The sequence below is a fragment of the Trachurus trachurus genome (genome assembly GCF_905171665.1).
Source record: "Trachurus trachurus genome assembly, chromosome: 16".
In the NCBI taxonomy this organism is placed as follows: domain Eukaryota; kingdom Metazoa; phylum Chordata; class Actinopteri; order Carangiformes; family Carangidae; genus Trachurus; species Trachurus trachurus.
Genome location: NC_139902.1, coordinates 16,551,200 through 16,577,311, shown reverse-complemented (window position 1 = coordinate 16,577,311; position 26,112 = coordinate 16,551,200). Strand labels below are relative to the sequence as shown.

The following is a 26,112-nucleotide window of genomic DNA, read 5'->3' as shown; positions in this document are numbered from 1 at the left end:
ACAGCAGAGAGGTGACGATTGGCCCAGTGTTGTCTACCTGGCCCAATGGCCCTATGAGAGGCTACAGAGGCCCAGGAGTCCCACCCACGCATGTTCTAGACCCCCCCTCGTCCAATCACTTTTAATGATGAGGAGTCATGATGAGAGAGAGCGAGAGCGAGAGAGAGAGAGAGAGAGAGAGAGAGAGAGAGAGAGAGAGAGAGAGAGAGAGAGAGAGAAAAAAAACAACACACCAACGCAAAGAAAGGAAAAGTAAAAAAACGCAAAGGCGGCGCGGAAAAATGGAGGAAAGTAACAGAAAAGGAAAAGCTCTAGCAGCACAGACTGCTAAAAGTACAACAATTACGCAGATCAGGGGCCGCCTGGCCTGGCTGGAGCTAGAAGCACCGATGCTGCAGCTTCAGCAGCAGGTCCTTCACGTGAGTCTGAAGAGAGTGAAGCTCTCATTACCAGTGCCCTTATGGTGCAGGAGGAGGCTGAAAAAATAAGTGTTGAGGAAGACTCTCCACCATGTGAAGGAGGTAGTGATAACCGTGTTAAGCAGATATGTGCTTTCCAGAATGGTGTGGATAAACATTCATTAAAATACTGTAAATGGTCCAGAACGGTTGCTATGAACTTTACTTGACATAATAAATAGCTATAGCTAATAACTCTGATGGTGTGTTGTGTTACAGCTAAATCTAGTTATCTAAAGTAGCCTATTGGAAAACAATAACTATATTCACTATCCTGATTAATTGATTGCTTTTATTAAAGTGCCCTCACTCAAATTTGGTCATGAAGGACATTGAGCTAACAACTTAACAAATGCTTTCCATATTTTTTTCAGTCAGTGTTTATGGTTTATTGTCCTTTCAACAGTTTAACATTATACAGTTAAAATTAATAAAACACAGATTAACTACTGTTACAGTAAAACATCATTCTGCATACATATTAGGCTACTCATGATGCAGTACACAAATTACAAGTATTTCTTGTCATGCTTCATTGTCTATACATTATGTTGAGCTGTACTGTCTTTCTAAGATAAAATTAGTGTTTGTCCATTTTTCAGATCATTATACTATTGTTTTCCATACTTTAGCCAACTAGCCAAAGTTCTGATTGCATGCAGACTCATTATGTACATGTAATCTTGTCCAAACTTAACTTATTCCACACTATTCCTCTACTTTGTTGTATATTGTATATCGTTTAGTAGTGGTGTTATTAAGAGCTTGTGTGTTTGTATGTACATCAACGGTGCTAGTTGGCAAAATATCCGCGCGCAGATAGTGGGCCGGTCTGGACCAAAAAGTCCAGGGCCAAATTTTTGTCCCAGTCCACCCCTGATTTCAGGGAAATCTGCCTTGCAACAACCAATGAGAGCACAGTTACACATTGTGAAACAGAAACAGAACACTTTTCATGCTGCAAGCCAAGTTGTGCTACAAAATGAATTTTTAATAAAATTTAAAAAAAGATCAAACATGTTATAATATGAAATGCATGTCAATCCACTGCAATGCACTTGTATTGTTATTGTCCCATGTTTAGAAAGTCTGTAGATCAACTATTTATATTTATACTGAAATGTACACACTATACCTTTTGTTTTGTTTTTGTTATTTTATATTTGGAAAAAGTGTTGCTTGAGACTGAGGAACAGATAACAGAAAACAGACAATTCCAAGTTTAGTGAAAAAACAGAGGGAGGGCATTGGGAATCCAGTGATTGAGAAATACAGGGGTGTAAACATATAAAACCTCTGCTGATCAATTCCCCGTGTCAGAACACAGAAAGACACAGCAGCTGCAAAATGAAGCGACATATCACTTTAATACTGGTCCTGATCATGACCTTGGACACAGTCTGCTCAAACAGGTAAATATAGACAAAGCTTAGATTGTGTAGTTATGTAATATCCTAATGACCTATTTGTGTAACATGCAAGAAATGGTTTGTTTTTGTCTTCTGGTAAATTATTATTTTGTCACAATTTAATAGACAAGACGAAATGCACATGTTGGCACAGATGTTGATGAATAAGGAATTGCTTGGGAACATTATTTTTCACCTTTGTGTGCAGATTCTTCATCTCAGCCCCCAATGTGTTTCATGTGGGAGTTAAGGAGAAAGTGTTTGTCCAGATGGGAATACCTCATCTCAACAAACCTGTCACTCTCTATCTGGAGGATGAGAATACTCGTACTCTTATGTCTACAAAGGAACAGGTTGAGTGCACTAGTGAAACTGATATTAAAGCAGTGGAGCTGACGGTATGTAAGCCCTATATTTCTATAATGCAAATGATCTTCTAGACTTAAATGTCATGAAATCAAACTTCTAATTTGCATCTGTACAGATATCCAGGGAAAAGGTGTTTGCCTTGCAAAACCAACGAATTCCTTACCTTTTACTGGTGGCAGAGAGCAGTACCTTCACTACCACCACTCGCAGAATGTCAACAAGGGTCCTGTGGTCAAAACACAGAGGCTATATCTTCATTCAGACTGACCAGCCAATGTACAACCCAACACAGAAAGGTATCGGACAGTCAACAAATGTGAAGAAATGTAAAGCAGGAAAGATTAACAGTCATAATTAAAGCTGTTGATTATTTTTCTTTTAGTGCATTACAGGATATTCACTCTTGACCACAACTTCAGACCTCTCAATGAGGTGTTCCATCTATCAGTTTATGTGAGTAGACACATTTTCTTGAATAAATTAGAGGACCTTGAAAGGTTTGCAAAAATGACTCGAATGTTAAACATTTTATTACAGAATGCTGCTGGAAACAGGGTAATAAAGGCCCTTAAAACTGCAGTCAAGGGAATACTCCATGGCGATTTTGCCATACCTGATATCTCCAAGTATGTTACAACTGTTTTGTAATCAACTTTGATTTATACTCTACAATAGCAAAAGCAACTTTGACTTAATGACACTTTGTTTACACAGAACGGGCACATGGAAGATTGAAGCACACTATGAAGGCGATGAAGAAAATGCAGTTTCTAGGGAGTTCAAAGTCCAAAAATTTGGTAAACTACTAATACATACAATTTCTAGTGCCAGTACGGTTTTATTAAAAAAATAATATATATATATATTTATAAATATAATAAAATATACTTTTTTATTGTTAACTCATATATTAACATTTTTGTTGTTATTCTCCCTAGTTTTACCAAGTTTTGAGGTGAACATCGCAATGGTGGATAACTATATCTTGCTTAACACTGAACATTTGAACTTCACCATCTCAGCCATGTAAGTGTTGATTCATTTCCCATAACTGATTAAGTTTTCTGTTAGACACAATAAGGGACGCTGGGTCCATGTAGTTTTCATCACACAGTTTTGGTTGATTGTCTTAAAGCAGAAGTGAGTGATATATTTGTGTTAATATAAGTCTTAAATAGTTATATCTTCCGACAGCAATCACTTACATAGAGTGTTTGGACTGAAACACGGGTCTCTCAGTCCCTCTGCTCTGCTCTGAGCCGAAGAGAAAACATTTATCGTATCCTACAGTTTTTATCCAATGAGGAGAGAGAACGGCATGCAGGGCTGTGTGTGCAGCCAAAGAACGCCGTGAATGTGGTGACGTAGCGACGAGGACTGTTATGGTGCGTTCAAGGAAACTCGTATTTTTCCGACCGTGAAGTGGTACCAGTTCGATCTGGTACGAGTTCGTTGGTCGGAAGTTACGAGTGTCCGTTATAGTGACTTTCACCGGTAAAACAGGTCGGAAAAACACGAGTGGGTTGCCTGGAACGCTACAAAGTCGTAAGTTGTGACTTGAAGCTGTAATTTACGATTTCAAAAGCCTGCCTGGAACGCAGCATTAGCGAAAACGACCGGATCACTCACTTCTGCTTTAATTACACTCTCAGACACTCTTCTTATCTTAGGTTCAGAACAAAACATTTTAACATGTTTTTTTTTTAGGTATTCACATGGCAAAAACGTTAAAGGGGCTTACCACTGCCAGTTTGGATTGGTAGAAAAAGCTAAAAGCCGTGGTGAAAATACAAAGCCTGTCTTGGTCAGAGGACTGGAACTCACTGGTTCGGTGAGGAAATAAATATTCATACAACACAAGACAATGCAGCATAGTAGTAGTTAAACTGTCAGTTAAACAGCATTTTTCAAGTGATGCATTACTATAATTTCTTGCAGATCAAGGATGGGAATGCAGAGGTTTCTCAGAATACAGCAAAGATAAACAATCAGCTCCGAAAGAAGAACAAAACCCTCTCTGATTTACAACAAAGTGGAGCACAACTCTATTTAAGAGTGTTCGTCACCAATATACAGAGTAATTTACACACTGTCACACTATATTACTACTACTACTACTACTACTACTACTACTATTATTATACTGTCTTAATAAGTGAATTACCAGAATGGCTGAATTGAATCTGAAATAATATTTATGGTTGGTTGACTTTTATCTATGATGTTTTATTTCATTAATTTGATAAATGTATTCATAATTGGTAATTTAGCCTAATTAAATGATAAAATAAAAAGCCCCCTGTTGTAGCTACTACTTCTTTTTTTGTCCCAGGTGGTGAAATACAAGAGGGAGAAGTTTATCTTCCTGTCCTCTCTCACAAATACACCATGGATCTCTCTCGGACTCGCTCACACTTTCTTCCTGGATTTCCACTTGATGTGGTGGTATGCACAAATCTAAGACATGGGTACACAGCTGATTAGATGACTGATATTGTTTTGTATTTTTATGTAAAACTTGTGTTGTTGTTGTTGTTGTTGTTGTAGGTGATCATGCGTCTCCCAGATGGCTCTCCAGCAGCTGATGTGCCAGTAAACATTAATGTACCAGGATCTGTAGAGAGATCGTTCCAAGGCGTTACTGACCAGGAGGGGGCATTGTTTTATACCTTTAATATTGCAACTACTACAACTGAGATTCCTGTTGAAGTTAGTATCTCCAAACTCAGCTGTGATTTCTTCAACTGTATTTTTGTTCAGTTTTAACTGTTTCCACTTCTGTCTCTGAAAGGTGACTGCAGAAGGCCTGCAGCAGGTGAAAAGAATTGGACGTGCATCATCTCCAAGCGGCAGCTACCTTTATATAAGTATTACCAACAAGGTGTACTCTGTGAAGGAGTCATTTACAGTCACATACGGGACTGTGAATGGCCCAAGTAATGGAAATATATACTACATGGTGAGCCATATAAAATTAAATACACAAAAATGCATTTTTGCAAAAGAGGAGCAGCAGTTTGTCTTCATCGAACATTTTGATTGTCTCTGTTGTAGGTCCTAAGCCGTGGGATCATAATAAAAAATGGTTCGCTCCCAATTGGTAGTTCACTTAACGACAACCTGCCGATAACAGCTGATATGGTCCCATCCTTTCGTCTGATTGCCTACTTCTACAACCAGAATGGTGACATTGTTGCAGATTCAGTGTGGGTGGACGTCAGGGACGAATGTGAGATAAAGGTCAAGGTGGGTAAACAGAGCAGAGTGCAGCATGGACAGAGTGAGAGACTGGACTGACAGAGCTTTACCTCTGCTGACCGTGTTTGATTGAAGTGATTCACTATGAATGAGAACGTTTTAAATAATTTAAACATATAACTTGTCTTCAACTTGATATACAACCCTGTAGTTTCACTATCACTGAACACATATGCACTTACATGTACAGATTCGGTGTTTATGTTTTGAATTAACTTTTAGGTAGAACAAAAAGGATCCTCTGAACCAGGAGAGGAGGTAAAACTTGAATTTGATTTAGATGGAGAGACAGCCAAAGTGGCTTTGCTTGCTGTGGATAAGGCCTTCTACGGTCTCAATGCTGATAATAAACTCAGAGCCAAACAGGTAATTTATCTGTACCTTCATTCTTTTTCTTTTTTCAAAATCATATTTACACCAAAGCAAATCTAAACTCTTGTTCTTATTTCTCAGGTGTTTTCTGCTATGCAGTCATACGACCTTGGCTGCACATATGGTGGAGGACATAACCCAGTATCTGTACTGAGCGATGCTGGCCTGGCTTTCATGTCTAATTCCCAGTCAGGGTGGAAGAAGGGTATGACAAAAACACGTTTTAATCAAAATTATTGATACTTACTTAAAGCAGAAGTAAGCGATATATTTGTGTTAATATAAGTCTTAAATAGTTATATCTTCCGACAGCAATCACTTACATAGAGTGTTCTGAGCCGAGGAGAAAACTTTTCTCGTATCCTACAGTTTTTATCCAATGAGGAGAGAGAACGGCATGCAGGGCTGTGTGTGCAGCCAAGGGACGCCGTGAATGTGGTGACGTAGGGACGAGGACTGTTATGGTGCGTTTAAGGCAGCCCGTAACTCGTGTTTTTCCGACCGTGAAGTCGTACCAGTTCGATCTGGTACGAGTTCACGGGTCGGAAGTTACGAGTGGCCGTTATAGTGACTTTCACAGGGAAAACAGGTCGGAAAAACACGAGTGGGTTGCCTGGAACGCTACAAAATCGTAAGTTGTGACTTGAAGCTGTAATTTACGGTTTCAAAAGCCTGCCTGGAACGCAGCATTAGCCAAAACGACCGGACCACTTACTTCTGCTTTAATGATGTAATTTATATTGAAGGTTCTCATTAGACATTTATTTGATGGAAGCTTCAACATGGGATAGGCCAAGCTTAAATGCCTTTTCCACTCTGTCTTTATAATTTCCTCTTAATATTCTTTTAATGTCAGCACGAAAATTGGTGAGGCTGCCTTTAGTTATCATGCTCCAAGATTATGGAACAGCCTCCCCTTGTACATCAGATGCGCCCCAACATTAAAGCAGATATCAGCTTCACGGCCGTTTCGGCTAATGCTGCGTTCAAGGCAGGCTTTTGAAACCGTAAGTTACAGCTTCAAGTCACAACTACGACTTGGTAGCGTTCCAGGTAACCCGTAGCTCGTGTTTTTACCATCCTGTTGTCTGTGAAAGTTCCCTATAACGGCCACTCGTAACTTCCGACCCGTGAACTCGTACCAGATCGAACTGGTATGACTTCACAGGAAGGAAAAACACAAAGTACGAGTTTCTTTGAACGCACCATGAGTTAGCAGCCCCCGCCCTTGTCAGGCATCAATTGGTCCTCGTGCTACGTCACCACATTCACGCGCATCCCTTGGCTGCACACACAGCCCTTCATGCCGTTCTCTCTCCTCATTGGATAACACTTGTATCCCACAAGGAAAATTTTCTCCTCGGGTTACAGCAGAGCAGAGTGACGGAGAGACTCGTGTTTAGGCTGAAATACTTCATGTAAGTGATTGCTGACGGAAAATAGGACTATTTAGGACTTATATTAACAAAAACATTCCACTGATATCTGCTTTAATATCTTTTAAGAAAACCCTGAAAACATTCCTTTTTAGCTGTGCCTTCCAGTAGTCTAGTATTATGCTTTTATTGCGGAATGAAATGTGCTATATAAATAAAGTTTGCTTGCTTGCTTGCTAATGACAGATTACTGCTGATATTGATTTTGTAATTATCTAATTATCTACATAAAATATCAAACTTACTGACTTTCCTATTTTGATGCCAGAAATATCCAGATGACTCAAACTCAGTCTTGAAAACAGCTATCTACTACTCTACTTAATTATCCCAGCTACTTTTCCAGGTTTTCACTGTGATTCACAATCTGCACGACGCGGACGCTCTGTGGATCTTCAACATGAAATGATGACCTTACGTAAGACACGAACAGCATTACAACTTACAATAATGTAAAACACTTCTAACAACACTGTTCAATAAAAACGTGTTCTTTTCCCCAACAGAGTCTAACTATTCAGATGAAACTCTTAAAGAGTGTTGTGGTGACGGGTTAACTCTCATCCCTATGGCACTAACATGTCAGGAAAGAGCGGAGAGGGTCTCTCTGATGCGAAAGAATGAAGCTTGCACAGATGCATTTTTACAATGCTGCATTGCAGGAGAGCGTCTGAGACAAAGAAAGATACAAGAGGATGCCCTGAAAGGACTTGGCCGGAGTGAGATGAAATTATCACGAGGACATTACATATTTTTACAGTTTAACATTTCATGTTACATTTTAATGTTAGGTTACATTCAATAGCCATAGCATGGTTATCACTGAATTAATATATATATGTAAATATATTTATTTCTGTTTTTTTTAGCTGCAACAGTAACTGATATTGAAGATTTTTTTTCGGATACCACTCGAAAGATTAGACGTCTTTTCCCTCCAAGCTTTTTATTCAAAGAAGTTGATGCACATGGCAAACACAGGTAAGAGGTGGACTTTCAAAACAGTTTTAATGCTTTTTATTTTTCATTTTAAATATCCAAATGTGTTATATACGACCACTGCAACCATAGTTTTACATTTGTTACCATGGGGACTATTTCTACAGTGTGAACTATACACATTTATCAGATGCATTTCACAGCCATTGATTTATTTTTACTTGAAAAACTCTTTCAGTGTTTCTTTCATTCTACCTGATTCCATCACCACATGGGAAATCCAGGTCATCACATTATCTAAAACCAGTGGTAAAACATTATCCAACTTCAAAAATACATCTTGGATATTTGACCAAAGATATAATTACATTATTATTGATAACTGCAACTGACTTTACGTTTCATTCAGGTCTCTGTGTAGTGAAACCATCTGAGGTTAGAGCATTTAAGAAAACTTTTGTGTCTCTGAGACTACCTTACTCAGTAAGAAAATATGAGCAAATATCTATTTCACCTGTTATCTACAACTATGGAGACACAAACCTAACGGTAGGTATAGAAATATAATGTCTCATAACAACAATCACATCAGTAATGATAATGTGATTTGTGTGACCTATGGTCTGACGTACGACTCATGACTCATCTCACCACCTGCATTTCATAGCTGGCTGTTCATATGGAACAAGTTGAAGGACTCTGCTCTCCTGGCTCAGCGACCACTTCAAGTTATGTTAACATCGATGTGAAACCACATTCCTCCCAGTTTGTCACTTTTTCTGCTGTCCCCATGGTAACTGGCCCAATTCCCATCAAAATACGTGTCTTTGACATAGTGAATGAGTATGGCATAGATGCAATTGAAAAGACTCTGAATGTAAAGGTGAGTAAAACCTGCCTATTTTCTCCCACTAAAGTCATACTTTAAAATAGAGACTGACCTCTATATTTACATAGTAAATGGCATGGGATGCACTGTAATTAGGCTACCTGCTTTCTCATGCTGTAGACAGAAGGATTAGAACAGAGAACAGAAATAACCAAAGTGATTGAATTAAATGGTGAGTTATTTCAGTATTCACCAGTTTTCAACAATAACGCTTGATATAACAAACAAACAAACATTTGTTTTCATCTGTTTACTACTCTTTGTTGTAAAAGGGACAGGCCTAAGGACTTTTCCAATTGATGGGACTTTACCAGATGAAATAATCCCAGACTCCACCTCCAATATCTTTGTTTCAATGGAAGGTATGTACTGTGAGACAGAGACATACAAGACATGCAACTCATGGATCTTTGTAAATTAAAGTATCTTACCTGTTTAATGTTCTCACCTGACAGAGAAAGGATTTGGTTTTCAAGCCGTGAACCTTCTGTCACCTGAGAAGGCTGCACTTCTGATTGAGTTGCCTTCAGGATGTTTAGAACAGACAATGTCACGTCTCGCTCCGACAGCTGCAGCCCTCCGCTACCTTGATCTGAGTGAGCAATGGTTCAACCTGCCACCGGGTTCCAGAGATGATGCTCTTGATAAAATTGAGAAAGGTACAAAGACATCACACAGTTAATTGCATAATGTATTAATTATTTGAAAATATATACCTATTTCTCTAACTCTGCACAAAGTTTAGAGCCAAAAAGAGAAAAATAAACCTAAGATAATGACTAAATCTAATAACTTGATATCAATAGAGAAAGTAAGCATTTCAGAGTGGGTAGAGTGGGTCGGCCAATAACCAGAGACGTAGAGGTTCCAACCCCGCTCCACCCAGTAGCTGTCGTAGTGTCCTTGGGCAAGACATCTCGTGTGAATGCATATGTTTGGTGGTGGTCAGTTTGGCCCAACATGGGCAGCCAAGCGTCTGTTAGTCTGCCACTGCACACCTGTGACTACAGTCGTGTCTTACCACCACCAGACCAGGTGTGAATGTGGTATGAATGAATCGTGGTTTCTGTAATGTGCTTTGAGTATGTCATGAAAAAGCACCATATCAATCAGAGCCATAATTATTATTATTATTAATAGCAGCAGGAGGAAAAGGCTGGCACACTGGTCAAAAATGACAATGTCCACCAGAGATTGACGGATGCTCTGGTGAACATTGCCATTTTTGACCAGTGTGCGAGCCTTTTCCTCCTGCTGCTCTTAAATGTTTGTTGGCCTACGCACCTGAAAAGAGGATTTTTTGGACAGTGAGCAAGAGTGCAAACACCTTTTCTCCTTTTTATTAATATTAATAAAAACTCACTGCCGACCGACACTGTTAAAAGTGAAAAGCAACAAAAAGAAGAAGAGGACTCGCCACGCTGTAGATGCTCCCAAAGTATACAAAAATGTATTGGAGGACATAACTACATAAAAAACACATTGTATGGGGAGCATCTACATTGTGGTGAGTCCTCTTCTTCTTTTTGTTGTTCACCTCCCTGGACTCAGCACCTGTTACACCCGGGATGTGCGCATTTGCGCAAGCCTTTTTTGTTCAAAAGTGAAAAGCAAGACATGGAAGCATCATGACTTAACATTTACAACAGCTTGTTGACTTTGACTTTGTCAGGTTATCTGAGAATTTTTGGCTACCAGAATCAAAATGGGGCTTACGGAACATTATCCTCAGTGCCATCCAGTAATTGGTAAGTGTTTGTTCCATGTCACCTTATTGATTTTTTATAGGCCTATATAGCTGTTAATTATAGCCTACTGTTTACACTCACTTTATGAAATGTGAAACACTTCACATAGGCCTCTACTGTATTTCTCCCAACGAAAATATATCTAACTATCCTTTAGCTTTAGCCATTACTGATTTTTAAAAGATGTAGTTTTCAGGTCTGTGCGTGGAAAATTCATAAATCTTGTCCACCCACTCTGCTCCATCTGTATTCTTTCTCTTGTCTTTAGGGTAACTGCCTTTGTAGTGAAAGTCCTATCATTTGTGGCACAGCGTCAGACAGCTGCTTTTGGACAGCAGGGTTGGTCAATTAGAGTTGTACCAGGAGGAAAGATCACTGAGTCAGTCAGATACTTGCTCTCAGAGCAGTCTGGTGATGGCTCCTTCACTGACCCACAACCTGTGTTGCACAGAGGAGTCCTGGTAACCTCACTTAACACCTAATCCTGTTAAAATGTACAGCATATTGTGCATAAAAGAACAATATATACGTATAAAATTATTGCAACAACCTGAACAGCAGTGATTTGAATCCAGTGTTGTCTATGTGTGTTTAATGTAGACAGGCACAGACCACACAGCATCGATGACAGCTTTCATAACTCTTGCACTGCACCATTCCCTTCAATTTGTGCAACCTGAAGCAAAAAATGATACGGTAAGATGTTATCAAACTAGCCACTGGCACTTAGTGAAATATCTTGACTATTAAATTGACTGAATTTTGTACATGCTTCTAAGCAAAAAACCTAATAATAAAAAACACTTTTAGTTTACTCATCATCCTCTTGTTTCAGTTATGAGCTAATTAACAAATGTTATCATGCTAATACGTATAAGGTTAGAGGATGTTGCATAGTATTGCATAAGCAAAGCACCAACATTTTAGCATTTTGAGTGGCTGTGGCTGTTATACGTTGTTATTGTGCAGTTTTACTGTACTGTATGTACGTATTTCAATGTGAATTGTAGTCAGAGCACTATTTGCCAGTGAAATTAATTGAATGTCTTTATTCTACCTCCTGCCAGAAAAGAAGTATTTCAAGATCAACCACGTATCTAATGTCAAACCTGGAGGAGCTTCGGCATCCCTATGCTGTTGCCATTACAGCTTACTGTCTCTCAGTGTGCCTGCCAGAGCAAACTGACCTTTCAGCTGTCTGGACAAGACTTCAAGCAATGGCTACTGAACGTATGTTTGTTGATCAATAAATAGACTTTTGGCAGTGGCAGACTATGCAATTTTGTAAGAAAATGTATTTCATGATACTGTCATTTATATGGGTAGAATAACTTTAGATACAGCCCTTTTTTTATTTTTTTTTATTGTAAAATACACAATATCAACCTGACCTCACATGAGGCAGCCTACCTTAAAGGGATAGTTCACCCAAAATTCAAATTTCACTCAAATATCTACTCGCCCTCATGTCCACTAAGAGCGTGCCTTCTCTGAGTTATGGGGGGCTCTGCGCAGCAGTATTTGTCCATATAATGGTTGTGAATGGATACCAACTTTCTTTGTCCAAAAAGACACACCAAAAAACATCCAAATACCTCCATACTGCTCGTCTGTAATGTCCCTCTTGTATTGAACCCCCGACATGAGAAGTTGTTCCGCCGGTCAGTGCAAATCTCGCGACGCAGGAAGAGCAGTGAACTGAGTCACTGGGAGCTTCCGCTACAAACAAGTTAATAGACTTATTTAATTTTTTTCGAAACAATTTCTCATGTCGGGGCTTCAATACAAGAGGGACATTACAGACGAGCAGTATGGAGGTATTTGGATGTTTTTTGGTGTGTCTTTTTGGACAAAGAAAGTTGGTATCCATTCACAACCATTATATGGACAAATACTGCTGTGCGGACCCCCCTGTAACTCAGAGAAGGCACGGAGGACTCTGAAAATTCTCACAGCTCTTAGTTGACATGAGGGTGAGTAGATAATGAGTGTAAAATGAAAATTTGAATTTTGGGTGAACTATCCTTTTAACAATAACTAGGCCTACTCAGTGGACTAAAATGTTAAGTTCAACAAAAGGTTCCTTCAGAGTAGGCGAGAGACTATGTATTTGGGACATGACATAAGTTCTCACTTTTACTTTGTCTATTTCTAAACTATCAGGGGATGACTGCTGTCTGTGGACAACTGATACCAGCATGAAGAATCAAGAGAGAGCAGATGCCATCACAATAGAGACAACGGCCTATGCCCTCCTTACTGCAGTAACACTGAAAAAGACCCAGTGGGCAGACAAAGCAGCCAGCTGGTTAATCTCCCAAGAAAACTATTCTGGAGGCTACCGTTCATCTCAGGTAATTGGATGCTACGGCCTCTATACACTTACCCCATCACCCCCTATTAGAGATAATCTGTAGAATAATTATTAATGCTTTTTTGATTGTCTTCAGGATACCCTCATGGCACTAGAAGCCCTTGCAGAATATGATCTCAAGAAATCCTTCAGTCCTGAAACAAATTTAATTGCAGAGTTCAGAGTCCCAGGAAGGAATAACATTGTAACACTTGAACTAGAAAAGAGAAAGAAGGTGGAAACAGACCTGAAGGTACCATAAAGCATTTCAACAGCACACTTCATTACAAAGACACCAAATCACATAGATCTCATTCTACAAAATATGTTTTTTGTGTTATGTCTGTCCCAGAAATTCTCAGGAAACAACATTGTTGTGAAGTTGTCAGGAGAAGGAGAAGCCAAACTAAAAGTAAGTTTCATTCATTTCTGTGCATGTGCTGAACAAGGTCCATAATGTGAAGAAAATATCCACCCTCCTTCACAGATTGTTAAGGCTTACCATGTACTGGATCCCAAGGACAGATGTGCTGATCTGTCCCTCAGTGTCACAGTGGAGGGAAAAGTAAAGTACACTGGTGAGTTTTTATCACTGATAATAAATCACCTATACAGGTATTGCTGATAGAAGCCAGACTGTCACATCAACCTCTGTCTCTTTAGATAAGGTCATAGACACGTATGATTACTATGATGACGACTATGTTAATGAGGACGCTCGCACAAGAAGCAGAAGAGATCTGGACAACAATCCAATTGCAGACGACACTGTCACCTACACAGTCTGTGTCAGGTTAGTTACATAAGACTCATCACCTTTGTAAGCCATAATGACATTGTGAACTTTAAAGAAAAATGTCATGAATCCTGATCAGCATTTCTCTGGCCTTATTTGTATTGTGTGTCTGTGTGTGTCTGCGTGTGTCTGTGTGTAGCCATAACCCAGGCAACAACCTCACAGGAATGAGCATTGCCGACATCACACTACTGAGTGGATTTGAGGCCAACACTGATCAGCTGGACAATGTTAGTAGCTCTCTCCCTCCTCTTTAAATACTGTCATCCTAAACACAAAGAGATATTTTTTCAGCATTTAATGTCATGTCACATTTCTTTTCTAAGTAGATGGGCCTGGCAATTGACAGCTAGATGGACATTAAATTCTTCCAGTTGAGTCAGTGCAATGGGTTAGATTGTGTACATAAAAATGTGCAGTATATTACACTGTGCCTTGCAGCCAGTGGAGAGACTTATTCCAAGACATAGCCTACAACCCATTTTAAGGCTGAAATCTGTTGTTTTTACAACTTGCTCACCTAAAACTAGCAAGGACGCTTCTGCTGTGCTGTGTGCCACTTCATGCCAAGTACAATATAGGGAAGGTTTTTTTGAATTTATGCCTCTGACTGGCCTCGTCTCCCTTTTTTTCTCCTCACAGTTAAAACAGTCATATGCACGATACATTTCCCATTACGAAATTTCCTATGGAAGGGTGCTGATCTACTTTAATCAGGTAAAACTGAGATCTATTTCCATTCACAGAATATTTTGTGAAAAATTTACATGCTAAGCCATGTCTTTCATTTTTAGCTTATGAAGCCACAGGAATGTATTAGTTTTGATGCGACACAGAAAGTGCCCATTGGCCTCCTGCAGCCGGCTCCAGCTGTGTTCTATGACTATTACGAACCAGGTAAGCTTTTAATTTCCTATCTACATTTTCTCAGGCAAGATCTATGATTAATTTAACACCATGGCGTATTTGTGCTTTTTTTGTAGACCGCAAGTGCACCGTGTTCTACTCTGCCCCCCAAAGAAGCCGGATGGTCTCTAGGCTGTGTTCAGAGGATGTGTGCCAATGTGCAGAAAGTAAGTCATACTGTAACTGAGAGGTTGGCTTACCCTTTAGGTTTGTGTAAATGATTAAAATGTTATTGTTTTCATCTTTTCTTTAGGACCCTGTCATAAGGTTAAGATAACATTCAAATCAGACGGAAATAAAGCACTGACAAAGAATGACCGTATAGAACATGCTTGTTTCTTCCCTACAGTAGATTACGGTCAGTAGCTACTTCACACCACACACTTTGATGAAGTATCTATTTTTGATATGGGTTTAAAAATCTTCCAAAGTAAAAAAAAGGATGAATGGTTAATTTGTCTTAAAAGTTTATTCTTGTTTTATTTCAGCATACATTGTTAAAGTTCAGAGTGTTTCTATGAAAAGCAACTTTGAGCTATACAACACCACTGTAAAGGAGGTACTCAGATCAAGTAAGTAAATTCTGACCAGAAACCATAACAGATGACGTAACGCTGACCTTCAAAGGATTTTGTCCCATTCCAGTTAAAGTAAACATATCGACTGTCATCTCTTTATCAGATGGAGATAATCTTGTGGATGAAAACTCTCTTCGGATCTTTGCTAAGAGGCGCCATTGCAAAGGACAGTTAGATTTGGAAAAGCAGTATCTCATCATGGGCAAAGATGGCTCAACAACTGACTCAAATGGAATGTGAGTATAATCAATGGCACAATGGAGGCAAACTTGGCACTGATTGATCCTCATTTTGTTCACTCTCCCCCTCTTTATGTAGGATGCAGTACCTGTTGGAATCAAACACCTGGGTTGAAAAAAGGCCTTCTGAAGAAGAGTGTCGAAAATCTGCCCATCAACAGGCCTGCAGAGGGTTCAGGTTATTCAGAAATGAATACAAGTTAGGTGGCTGCAGACAGTGAAACAGTTGTCAATAAATATTTTTCAAATCTTAGTAGCAAAATGCACAGTCAGCATAGGTTTTAAGAGCTCCTTTCTTACTGTTTGTATTATTCACTTCTGAAATGCTTACAGATTATTAACAAAGTCATGATACTAAACACACAATAAAAAAGTCAAATATTTATCATGTCACACACTGTAATGATGGCAAACATTTGGCCTTTTTCTTATCAGTTGACTTGTTTAACTATTCACAATCCATCCTGTTAAAGTACACTTAGTTGGAACACAGACCTGACTGTATCTTTCACCAAAATGTTCATTTGGGGGCAAATAAATAAATAAATAAATAAAACTTCTGAAATTGTCTCTGAGTCTGTCATTTATTACACTGCTTCATTTTGCCAGATCATGGCAGAGTTTCACATTCCATTAACCATACAAAAGGTTCTTCATATCTATTAGACAACAATTCCTGAACCACTAGTTGGAGAGTAAACAGTGCTCACTCCAACCCATACCCAAAGAACTAAACCTCTATTTCTTGTAAATCACATGATTTCAGGGAAATCTGCCTTGCAACAACCAATGAGAGCACAGTTACACATTGTGAAACAGAAACAGAACACTTTTCATGCTGCAAGCCAAGTTGTGCTACAAAATGAATTTTTAATAATAATAAAATAAAATCAAACATGTTATATGAAATGCATGTCAATCCACTACAATGCACTTGTATTGTTATTGTCTCATGTTTAGAAAATCTGTAGATCAACTACTTATATTTATACTGAAATGTACACACTATACCTTTTGTTTTGTTTTTGTTATTTTATATTTGGAAAAAGTGTTGCTTGAGACTGAGGAACAGATAACAGAAAACAGACAGTTTAGTGAAAAAACAGGGGGAGGGCATTGGAAATCCAGTGATTGAGAAATACAGGGGTGTAAACATATAAAACCTCTGCTGATCAATTCCCCGTGTCAGAACACAGAAAGACACAGCAGCTGCAAAATGAAGCGACATATCACTTTAATACTGGTCCTGATCATGACCTTGGACACAGTCTGCTCAAACAGGTAAATATAGACAAAGCTTAGATTGTGTAGTTATGTAATATCCTAATGACCTATTTGTGTAACATGCAAGAAATGGTTTGTTTTTGTCTTCTGGTAAATGATTATTTTGTCACAATTTAATAGACAAGACAAAATGCACATGTTGGCACAGATGTTGATGAATAAGGAATTGCTTGGGAACATTTTTTTTCACCTTTGTGTGCAGATTCTTCATCTCAGCCCCCAATGTGTTTCATGTGGGAGTTAAGGAGAAAGTGTTTGTCCAGATGGGAAAACCTCATCTCAACAACCCTGTCACTCTCTATCTGGAGCATGAGGGTGGTACTCTTATGTCTACAAAGGAACAGGTTGAGTGCACTAGTGAAACTGATATTAAAGCAGTGGAGCTGACGGTATGTAAGCCCTCTATTTCTATAATGCAAATGATCTTCTAGACTTAAATGTCATGAAATCAAACTTCTAATTTGCATTTGTACAGATATCCAGGGAAAACATGTTTGCCTTGCAAAACAAACGAAGTCGTTACCTTTTACTGGTGGCAGAGAGCAGTACCTTCACTACCACCACTCGCAGAATGTCAACATGGGTCCTGTGGTCAAAACACAGAGGCTATATCTTCATTCAGACTGACCAGCCAATGTACAACCCAACACAGAAAGGTATCGGACAGTCAACAAATGTGAAGAAATGTAAAGCAGGAAAGATTAACAGTCATAATTAAAGCTGTTGATTATTTCTCTTTTAGTGCGTTACAGGATATTCACTCTTGACCACACCTTCAGACCTCTCGATGAGGTGTTCCATCTATCAGTTTATGTGAGTAGACACATTTTCTTGAATAAATTAGAGGACCTTGAAAGGTTTGCAAAAATGACTCATATGTTACATTTTATTACAGAATGCTGCTGGAAACAGGGTAATAAAGGCCCTTAAAACTGCGGACAGGGGAATACTCAAAGGCTTTTTTGCCATACCTGATATCTCCAAGTATGTTACAACCGTTTTGTAATCAACTTTGATTTATACTCTACAATAGCAAAAGCAACTTTGACTTAATTACACTTTGTTTACACAGAACGGGCACATGGAAGATTAAAGCACACTATGAAGGCGATGAAGAAAATGCAGTTTCTAGGGAGTTCAAAGTCCAAAAATTTGGTAAACTACTAATTTCTAGTGCCAGTACAGTTTTATTTAAAAAAAAAAAAAAAAAAATTATAAATATAATAAAATATACTTTTTTATTGTTAACTCATATATTAACATTTTTGTTGTTATTCGCCCTAGTTTTACCAAGTTTTGAGGTGAACATCGCAATGGTGGATAACTATATCTTGCTTAACACTGAACATCTTAACTTCACCATCTCAGCCATGTAAGTGTTGATTCATTTCCCATAACTGATTACGTTTTCTGTTAGACACAATAAGGGACGCTGGGTCCATGTAGTTTTCATCACACAGTTTTGGTTGATTGTCTTAATCACACTCTCAGACACTCTTCTTATCTTAGGTTCAGAACAAAACATTTTAACATGTTTTTTTTTAGGTATTCACATGGTGAAAATGTTAAAGGGGCTTACCACTGCCAGTTTGGATTGTTAGAAAAAGCTAGAAGCCGTGGTGAAAATACAAAGCCTGTCTTGGTCAGAGGACTGGAGCTCACTGGTTCGGTGAGGAAATAAATATTCATACAACACAAGACTTACAATGCAGCATAGTAGTAGTTAAACTGTCAGTTAAACAGCATTTTTCAAGTGATTCATTACTATAATTTCTTGCAGATCAAGGATGGGAATGCAGAGGTTTCTCAGAATACAGCAAAGATAAACGATCAGCTCCGAAAGGAGAACAAAACCCTCTCTGATTTACAACAAAGTGGAGCACAACTCTATTTGAGAGTGTTCGTCACCAATATACAGAGTAATTTACACACCGTCACACTACTACTACTACTACTACTACTTATTATTACACTGTAAGCAAATTGCCAGAACGGCTGAATTGAATCTGAAATAATATTTATGGTTGTTTGTCTTTTATCTGACATTTTATTTTATTAATTTGATAAATGTATTCATAATTAATTCTTTAGCCTAATTGATTGATAGATCAAAAAGCTCCTACAACTTATTTGTTTTGTCCCAGGTGGTGAAATACAAGAGGGAGAAGTTTATCTTCCTGTCCTCTCTCACAAATACACCATGGATCTCTCTCGGACTCGCTCACACTTTCTTCCTGGATTTCCACTTGATGTGGTGGTATGCACAAATCTAAGAAATTGATACACAGCTAATTAGATGACTGATATTGTTTTGTATTTTTATGTAAAACATTGTGTATGTTGTTCTAGGTGATCATGCGTCTCCCAGATGGCTCTCCAGCAGCTGATGTGCCAGTAAACATTGATGTACCAGGATCTGGAGAGAGATCGTTCCAAGGCGTTACTGACCAGGAGGGGGCAGTGTTTTATACCTTTAATATTGCAACTACTACAACTGAGATTCCTGTTGAAGTTAGTATCTCCAAACTCAGCTGTGATTTCTTCAACTGTATTTTTGTTCAGTTTTAACTGTTTCCACCTCTGTCTCTGAAAGGTGACTGCAGAAGGCCTGCAGCAGGTGAAAAGAATTGGACGTGCATCATCTCCAAGCGGCAGCTACCTTTATATGAGTTTTACCAACAAGGTGTACTCTGTGAAGGAGTCATTTACAGTCACATACGGGACTGTGAATGGCCCAAGTAATGGAAATATATACTACATGGTGAGCCATATAAAATTAAATACACAAAAATGCATTTTGCAAAAGAGGAGCAGCAGTTTGTCTTCATCGAACATTTTGATTGTCTCTGTTGTAGGTCCTAAGCCGTGGGATCATAATAAAAAATGGTTGGCTCCCAATTGGTAGTTCACTTAAATACAACCTGCCGATAACAGCTGATATGGTCCCATCCTTCCGTCTGATTGCCTACTTCTACAACCAGAATGGTGACATTGTTGCAGACTCAGTGTGGGTGGACGTCAGGGACGAATGTGAGATAAAGGTCAAGGTGGGTAAACAGAGCAGAGTGCAGCATGGACAGAGTGAGAGAGTGGACTGACAGAGCTTTACCTCTGCTGACCGTGTTTGATTGAAGTGATTCACTATGAATGAGAACGTTTTAAATAATTTAAACACTATAAACATATAACTTGTCATCAACTTGATATACAACCCTGTAGTTTCACTATCACTGAACACATATGCACTTACATGTACAAATCCAGTGTTTATGTTTTGAATTAACTTTTAGGTAGAACAAAAAGGATCCTCTGAACCAGGAGAGGAGGTAAAACTTGAATTTGATTTAGATGGAGCGACAGCCAAAGTGGCTTTGCTTGCTGTGGATAAGGCCTTCTACGGTCTCAATGCTGATAATAAACTCAGAGCCAAACAGGTAATTTCTCTCACTTCTTCTGTACCTTCATTCTTTTTCTTTTTTCAAAATCATATTTACACCAAAGCAAATCTAAACTCTTGTTCTTATTTCTCAGGTGTTTTCTGCTATGCAGTCATACGACCTTGGCTGCACATACGGTGGAGGACATAACCCAGTATCTGTACTGAGCGATGCTGGCCTGGCTTTCGTGTCTAATTCCCAGTCAGGGTGGAAGAAGGGTATGACAAAAACACGTTTTAATCAAAATTATTGATACTTACTTACTAATGATGCAATTTACATTGAAGGTTCTCATTAGACATTTATTTGATGGAAGCTTCAACATGGGATAGGCCAAGCTTAAATGCCTTTTCCACTCTGTCTTTATAATTTCCTCTTAATATTGTTTTAACGACAGATTACTGCTGATATTGATTTTGTAATGTAGGATGACCAAAGCACATTATCTACATAAAATATCAAACTTACTGACTTTCCTATTTTGATGCCAGAAATATCCAGATGACTCAAACTCAGTCTTGAAAACAGCTATCTACTACTCTACTTAATTATCCCAGCTACTTTTCCAGGTTTTCACTGTGATTCACAATCTGCACGACACGGACGCTCTGTGGATCTTCAACATGAAATGATGACCTTACGTAAGACACGAACAGCATTACAACTTACAATAATGTAAAACACTTCTAAAAACACTGTTCAGTAAAAATGTGTTCTTTTTCCCCCACAGAGTCTAACTATACAGATGAAACTCTTAAAGAGTGTTGTGGTGACGGGTTAACTCTCATCCCTATGGCACTAACATGTCAGGAAAGAGCGGAGAGGGTCTCTCTGGTGCGAAAGAATGAAGCTTGCACAGATGCATTTTTACAATGCTGCATTGCAGGAGAGCGTCTGAGACAAAGAAAGATACAAGAGGATGCCCTGAAAGGACTTGGCCGGAGTGAGATGAAATTATCACGAGGACATTACATATTTTTACAGTTTGACATGTTACATTTTAATGTTAGGTTACATTCAATAGCCATAGCATGGTTATCACTCAATTAATATATATATATATATATATAATTTTTTTTTCTGTCTTTTTAGCTGCAACAGTAACTGATATTGAAGAATTCTTTTTGGATACCACTAGTCAAAAGATTAGACGTCTTTTCCCTCCAAGCTTTTCATTCAAAGAATTGGATGCACATGGCAAACTGAGGTAAGAGGTGGACTTTCAAAACAATTTTAATGCTTGTTATTTTTTATTTTAAATATCTAAATGTGTTAATTACAACCACTGCAACCATAGTTTTACATTTGTTACCATGGGGACTATTTCTGCAGTGTGAACTATACACTTTTATCAGATGCATTTCACAGCCATTGATTTACTTTAACTTGAAAAACTCTTTCAGTGTTCCTTTGCTTCTACCTGATTCCATCACCACATGGGAAATTCAGGCCATCACATTATCTAAAACCAGTGGTAAATCTTCAAAAATACATCTTGGATATTTGACCAAAGAAATTACTACATTATTATTGATAACTGCAACTGACTTTACGTTTCATTCAGGTCTCTGTGTAGTGAAACCATCTGAGGTTAGAGCATTTAAGAAGACTTTTGTGTCTCTGAGACTACCTTACTCAGTAAGAAAATATGAGCAAATATCTATTTCACCTGTTATCTACAACTATGGAGACACAAACCTAACGGTAGGTATAGAAATATAATGTCTCATAACAACAATCACATCAGTAATGATAATGTGATTTGTGTGACCTATGGTCTGACGTACGACTCATGACTCATCTCACCACCTGCATTTCATAGCTGGCTGTTCATATGGAACAAGTTGAAGGACTCTGCTCTCCTGGCTCAGCGACCGCTTCAAGTTATGTTAACATCGATGTGAAACCACATTCCTCCCAGTTTGTCACTTTTTCTGCTGTCCCCATGGTAACTGGCCCAATTCCCATCAAAATACGTGTCTTTGACATAGTGAATGAGTATGGCATAGATGCAATTCAAAAGACTCTGAATGTACAGGTGAGTAAAACCTGCCTATTTTCTCCCACCAAAGTCATTACTTTGAAATGACTGACCTCTATATTTACATAGTAAATGGCATGGGATGCACTGTAATTAGGCTACCTGCTTTCTCATGCTGTAGACAGAAGGATTAGAACTGAGATTAGAAGAAACCAAAGTGATTAAATTAAACGGTGAGTTATTTCAGTATTCACCAGTTTTCAACAATAACGCTTGATATTTGTAAAACATCAATCAAACAAACAAATGTTTTAATCTGTTTGTTGTAAAAGGGGCGGGCCTAAGGACTTTGACAATTGATGGGACTTTACCAGATGAAATAATTCCAGACTCCACCTCCAATATCTTTGTTTCAATTGAAGGTATGTACTGTGAGACAGAGACATACAAGACATGCAACTCATGGATCTTTGTAAATTAAAGTATCTTACCTGTTTAATGCTCTCACCCGGCAGAGAATGGATTTGGTTTTCAAGCAGTGAACCTTCTGTCTCCTGAGAAGGTTGCAAGCCTGATAGTGCTGCCTCAGGGATGTTTAGAACAGACAATGGTGCGACTTGCTCCGACAGCTGCAGCCCTCCGCTACCTTGATCTGAGTGAGCAATGGTACAACCTGCCACCGGGTTCCAGAGATGATGCTCTTGATAAAATTGAGAAAGGTACAAAGACATCACACAGTTAATTGCATAATGTATTCATTATTTGAAAATATATACCTATTTCTGTAACTCTGCACAAAGTTTAGAGCCAAAAAGAAAAAAATAAACCTAGGATAAAGACTAAATCTAATAACTTCATATCAACTTTGGAGAAAGTAAGCATTTCAGAGTTGGTAGAATGGGTCGGCCAATAACTGGAGATGGAGAGTTAGCACCCGTGACTACTGACGTATCTTACCACCTCCAGACCAGGTGTGAATGTGGTATGAATGAATCATGGTTTCTGTAATGCGCTTTGAGCATGCCATGAAAAAGCACTACATAAATCCGAGCCATAATTATTTTTATTATTATTAATATAAAACTCACTGACGACCGACACTGTTAAAAGTGAAAAGCAAGACATGGAAGCATCATGACTTAACATTTACAGCAGTTTGTTGACTCAATTCCCAGTGGGAGACTGTTTCATAATCTTGAAAGCAGAAGAGAAAAACTTCATCATCTCAGGTCTGTGAGTTTGGGTAGGTAGGGCATTCCCAAGAGCATTTGTTGCGATGACTACAGAGGCCTCATTGACCTTTAGTATAGTAAGTATCCACTGACCTATGGCATAGTTATTAAAACCCAAGTAGTAAGTCAGGTTCACATGTCAACTGTAAAATGTCCTAACCAGTACATTTCTTTATGGGACGCTAATTAATGTTATGAATTTTGTAGTTATGTATGTTATAGGATTAACTATATTACATAATAAATATATTATAGGCTATTCTCAATATCTGTGTGATATTTAAATGTAGTACGTTAATAAGAAAGTGATTCTTGGTCATCATGTGGTTTAGTTTTTAACTATGTGTAAGTTAATTTCAGGGTTGGGTTTCATCTTTTCACATTAGTATTATGAGACGTAATCACTGCTATGCATTTTGGATCTACAGGTCATGAAAAAAGTCAATAGAGAGTTAGCAATAGCTAATAGCTAATAATAGTAGGTCGTATTCTTAATGAAGTAAACACTCACAAAGACACACTGTTTTTTGTCAGGTTATCTGAGAATCTTTGACCACCAGAAACAAAATGGGGCTTACGGAACATTTTACTCAATGCCTACATCCAGTAATTGGTAAGTGTTTGTTCCAATAGATTTTTTATGTATAGTTGTTAATCATAGCATACTGTTTATACTCACTGTCTGAAATGTTAAATACTTCACATATCACTTTCATCAAAAAATATATCATAGGCCTATCCTTTAGCTTTAGCCATTGCTGATCTGTAGGTGGAAAATTCAGCATTTGCCAAATTCTAAATAAATCTTGTCCATCCACTCTGCTCCATTTTTATTCTTTCTCTTGTCTTTAGGGTAACTGCCCTTGTAGTGAAAGTCCTATCATTTGTGGCACAGCGTCAGACAGCAGTTTTTGGACAGCAGGGTTGGTCAATTAGAGTTGTACCAGCAGAAAAGATCACTGAGTCAGTCAGATACTTGCTCTCAGAGCAGTCTGGTGATGGCTCCTTCACTGACCCACAACCTGTGTTGCACAGAGGAGTCCTGGTAACCTCACTTTACACCTAATCCTGTTAAAATTTACAGCATATTGTGCATAAAAGAACAATGTACGTATAAAAATATTGCAACAACCTGAACAGCAGTGATTTGAATCCAGTGTTGTCTATGTGTGTTTAATGTAGAAAGGCACAGACCACACAGCATCGATGACAGCTTTCATAACTCTTGCACTGCACCATTCCCTTCAATTTGTGCAACCTGAAGCAAAAAATGATGTGGTAAGATGATATCAAACGGGCCAGTGGCCACTGGCACTTAGAAAAATATCTTGACTATTAAATTGACTGAATTTTGTACATTCTTCTAAGCAAAAAACCTAATTAAAAAAACAAAAAACTTTTAGTTTACTCAACAACCTCGTTTCAGTTATGCGCTAATTAGCAAATGTTAGCATGCTAATATATGCTAAAGTTAGAGGATGTTGCATAGTAGCTAGCACCAACATGTTAGCATTTTAATTGGCTGTGGATTGTTTATTATTGTGCAGTTTTGTACTGTATAGTATTTCAACGTGAATTGTAGTCAGAGCACCATTTGCCAGTGAAATTAATTGAATGTCTTTATTCTACCTCCTGCCAGGAAAGAAGTATTTCAAGATCAACCACGTATCTAATGTCAAACCTGGAGGAGCTTCGGCATCCCTATGCGGTTGCCATTACAGCTTACTGTCTCTCAGTGTGCCTGCCAGAGGGAACTGACCTTTCAGCTGTCTGGACAAGACTTCAAGCAATGGCTACTGAACGTATGTTTGTTGATCAATAAATAGAATCCTCTTTTGGCAGTGGCAGACTATGCAGTTGTGCAAGACAATGTATTTCATTATAAGGGTCTTTCAGAGTATGCTAGACTATGTATTTGAGACATTACATATATTCTCACTTTTACTTTGTCTATTTCTAAACTATCAGGGGAGGATGGCTGTTGTCTGTGGACAACTGATACCAGCATGAAGAATCAAAAGAAGGCAGATGCCATCACAGTAGAGACAACGGCCTATGCCCTCCTTACTGCAGTAACACTGAAAAAGACCAAGTGGGCAGACAAAGCAGCCTGCTGGTTAATCTCCCAAGAAAACCATTTTGGAGGCTACCGATCATCTCAGGTAATTGGATGCTACGGCCTCTATACACTTACCCAAGCACCCAATATAGTCCAAGATCATCTACAACTATTATTAATGTCTTCATCTTCAGGATACCATCATGGCACTAGAAGCCCTTGCAGAATATGATCTCAAGAAGTCCTACAGTACTGAAACAAATGTAATTGCAGAGTTCAGAGTCCCAGGAAGGAATAACATTGTAACACTTGAACTAGAAAAGAGAAAGAAGGTGGAAACAGACCTGAAGGTAACATAAAGCATTTCAA

The 26,112-nt window shown here is 38.5% G+C and overlaps 2 protein-coding genes across 2 annotated transcripts in view; both read left to right on the top strand.

Moving 5' to 3' along the window:
• Nucleotides 1–1,753: 1,753 nt before the first annotated feature.
• Nucleotides 1,754–16,318, top strand: LOC310998717 (complement C4-A-like). The gene is made up of 41 exons (XM_083988885.1): nt 1,754–1,870; nt 2,076–2,265; nt 2,352–2,532; nt 2,619–2,689; nt 2,774–2,862; nt 2,951–3,033; nt 3,175–3,262; nt 3,944–4,067; nt 4,175–4,313; nt 4,569–4,681; nt 4,784–4,945; nt 5,028–5,195; nt 5,291–5,482; nt 5,717–5,860; nt 5,948–6,071; nt 7,637–7,720; nt 7,809–8,021; nt 8,172–8,283; nt 8,480–8,550; nt 8,651–8,790; nt 8,909–9,124; nt 9,251–9,302; nt 9,403–9,492; nt 9,586–9,789; nt 10,803–10,878; nt 11,147–11,339; nt 11,479–11,574; nt 11,946–12,108; nt 13,042–13,232; nt 13,329–13,484; nt 13,584–13,643; nt 13,719–13,809; nt 13,895–14,024; nt 14,167–14,257; nt 14,670–14,744; nt 14,822–14,924; nt 15,011–15,100; nt 15,187–15,291; nt 15,422–15,505; nt 15,615–15,747; nt 15,830–16,318. The coding sequence occupies exons 1-41, from the start codon at nt 1,806–1,808 to the stop codon at nt 15,969–15,971; spliced, it is 5,094 nt and encodes a 1,697-aa protein (XP_083845011.1). The 5' UTR covers nt 1,754–1,805; the 3' UTR covers nt 15,972–16,318.
• Nucleotides 16,319–16,898: 580 nt separating this feature from the next.
• LOC310999732 (uncharacterized protein) overlaps nt 16,899–26,112 on the top strand; it is a gene marked incomplete at its 3' end in the record, with an annotated part of 28,923 nt that continues 19,709 nt past the window's right edge. The window contains exons 1-30 of the mRNA XM_083990288.1: nt 16,899–17,031; nt 17,237–17,423; nt 17,510–17,690; nt 17,777–17,847; nt 17,930–18,018; nt 18,107–18,189; nt 18,319–18,406; nt 18,580–18,703; nt 18,815–18,953; nt 19,179–19,291; nt 19,384–19,545; nt 19,628–19,795; nt 19,890–20,081; nt 20,325–20,468; nt 20,566–20,689; nt 21,041–21,112; nt 21,202–21,414; nt 21,564–21,678; nt 21,875–21,945; nt 22,036–22,175; nt 22,294–22,509; nt 22,634–22,685; nt 22,785–22,874; nt 22,968–23,171; nt 24,219–24,297; nt 24,537–24,729; nt 24,867–24,962; nt 25,324–25,486; nt 25,653–25,846; nt 25,938–26,093. Of these exons, the coding sequence (XP_083846414.1) occupies nt 16,967–17,031; nt 17,237–17,423; nt 17,510–17,690; nt 17,777–17,847; nt 17,930–18,018; nt 18,107–18,189; nt 18,319–18,406; nt 18,580–18,703; nt 18,815–18,953; nt 19,179–19,291; nt 19,384–19,545; nt 19,628–19,795; nt 19,890–20,081; nt 20,325–20,468; nt 20,566–20,689; nt 21,041–21,112; nt 21,202–21,414; nt 21,564–21,678; nt 21,875–21,945; nt 22,036–22,175; nt 22,294–22,509; nt 22,634–22,685; nt 22,785–22,874; nt 22,968–23,171; nt 24,219–24,297; nt 24,537–24,729; nt 24,867–24,962; nt 25,324–25,486; nt 25,653–25,846; nt 25,938–26,093 (3,984 nt within the window). The 5' untranslated portion in view covers nt 16,899–16,966. The remainder of the gene's footprint in view (nt 17,032–17,236; nt 17,424–17,509; nt 17,691–17,776; nt 17,848–17,929; nt 18,019–18,106; nt 18,190–18,318; nt 18,407–18,579; nt 18,704–18,814; nt 18,954–19,178; nt 19,292–19,383; nt 19,546–19,627; nt 19,796–19,889; nt 20,082–20,324; nt 20,469–20,565; nt 20,690–21,040; nt 21,113–21,201; nt 21,415–21,563; nt 21,679–21,874; nt 21,946–22,035; nt 22,176–22,293; nt 22,510–22,633; nt 22,686–22,784; nt 22,875–22,967; nt 23,172–24,218; nt 24,298–24,536; nt 24,730–24,866; nt 24,963–25,323; nt 25,487–25,652; nt 25,847–25,937; nt 26,094–26,112) is intronic.

Coding starts and splice junctions, on each gene's coding strand:
- LOC310998717 (XM_083988885.1), top strand. CDS start 1,806: ATGAAGCGACATATCACTTTAATACTGGTCCTGATCATGACCTTGGAC. Junction 2,266..2,351: donor TTAAAGCAGTGGAGCTGACG/GTATGTAAGCCC, acceptor GCATCTGTACAG/ATATCCAGGGAAAAGGTGTT. Junction 14,025..14,166: donor ACCTACACAGTCTGTGTCAG/GTTAGTTACATA, acceptor GTCTGTGTGTAG/CCATAACCCAGGCAACAACC.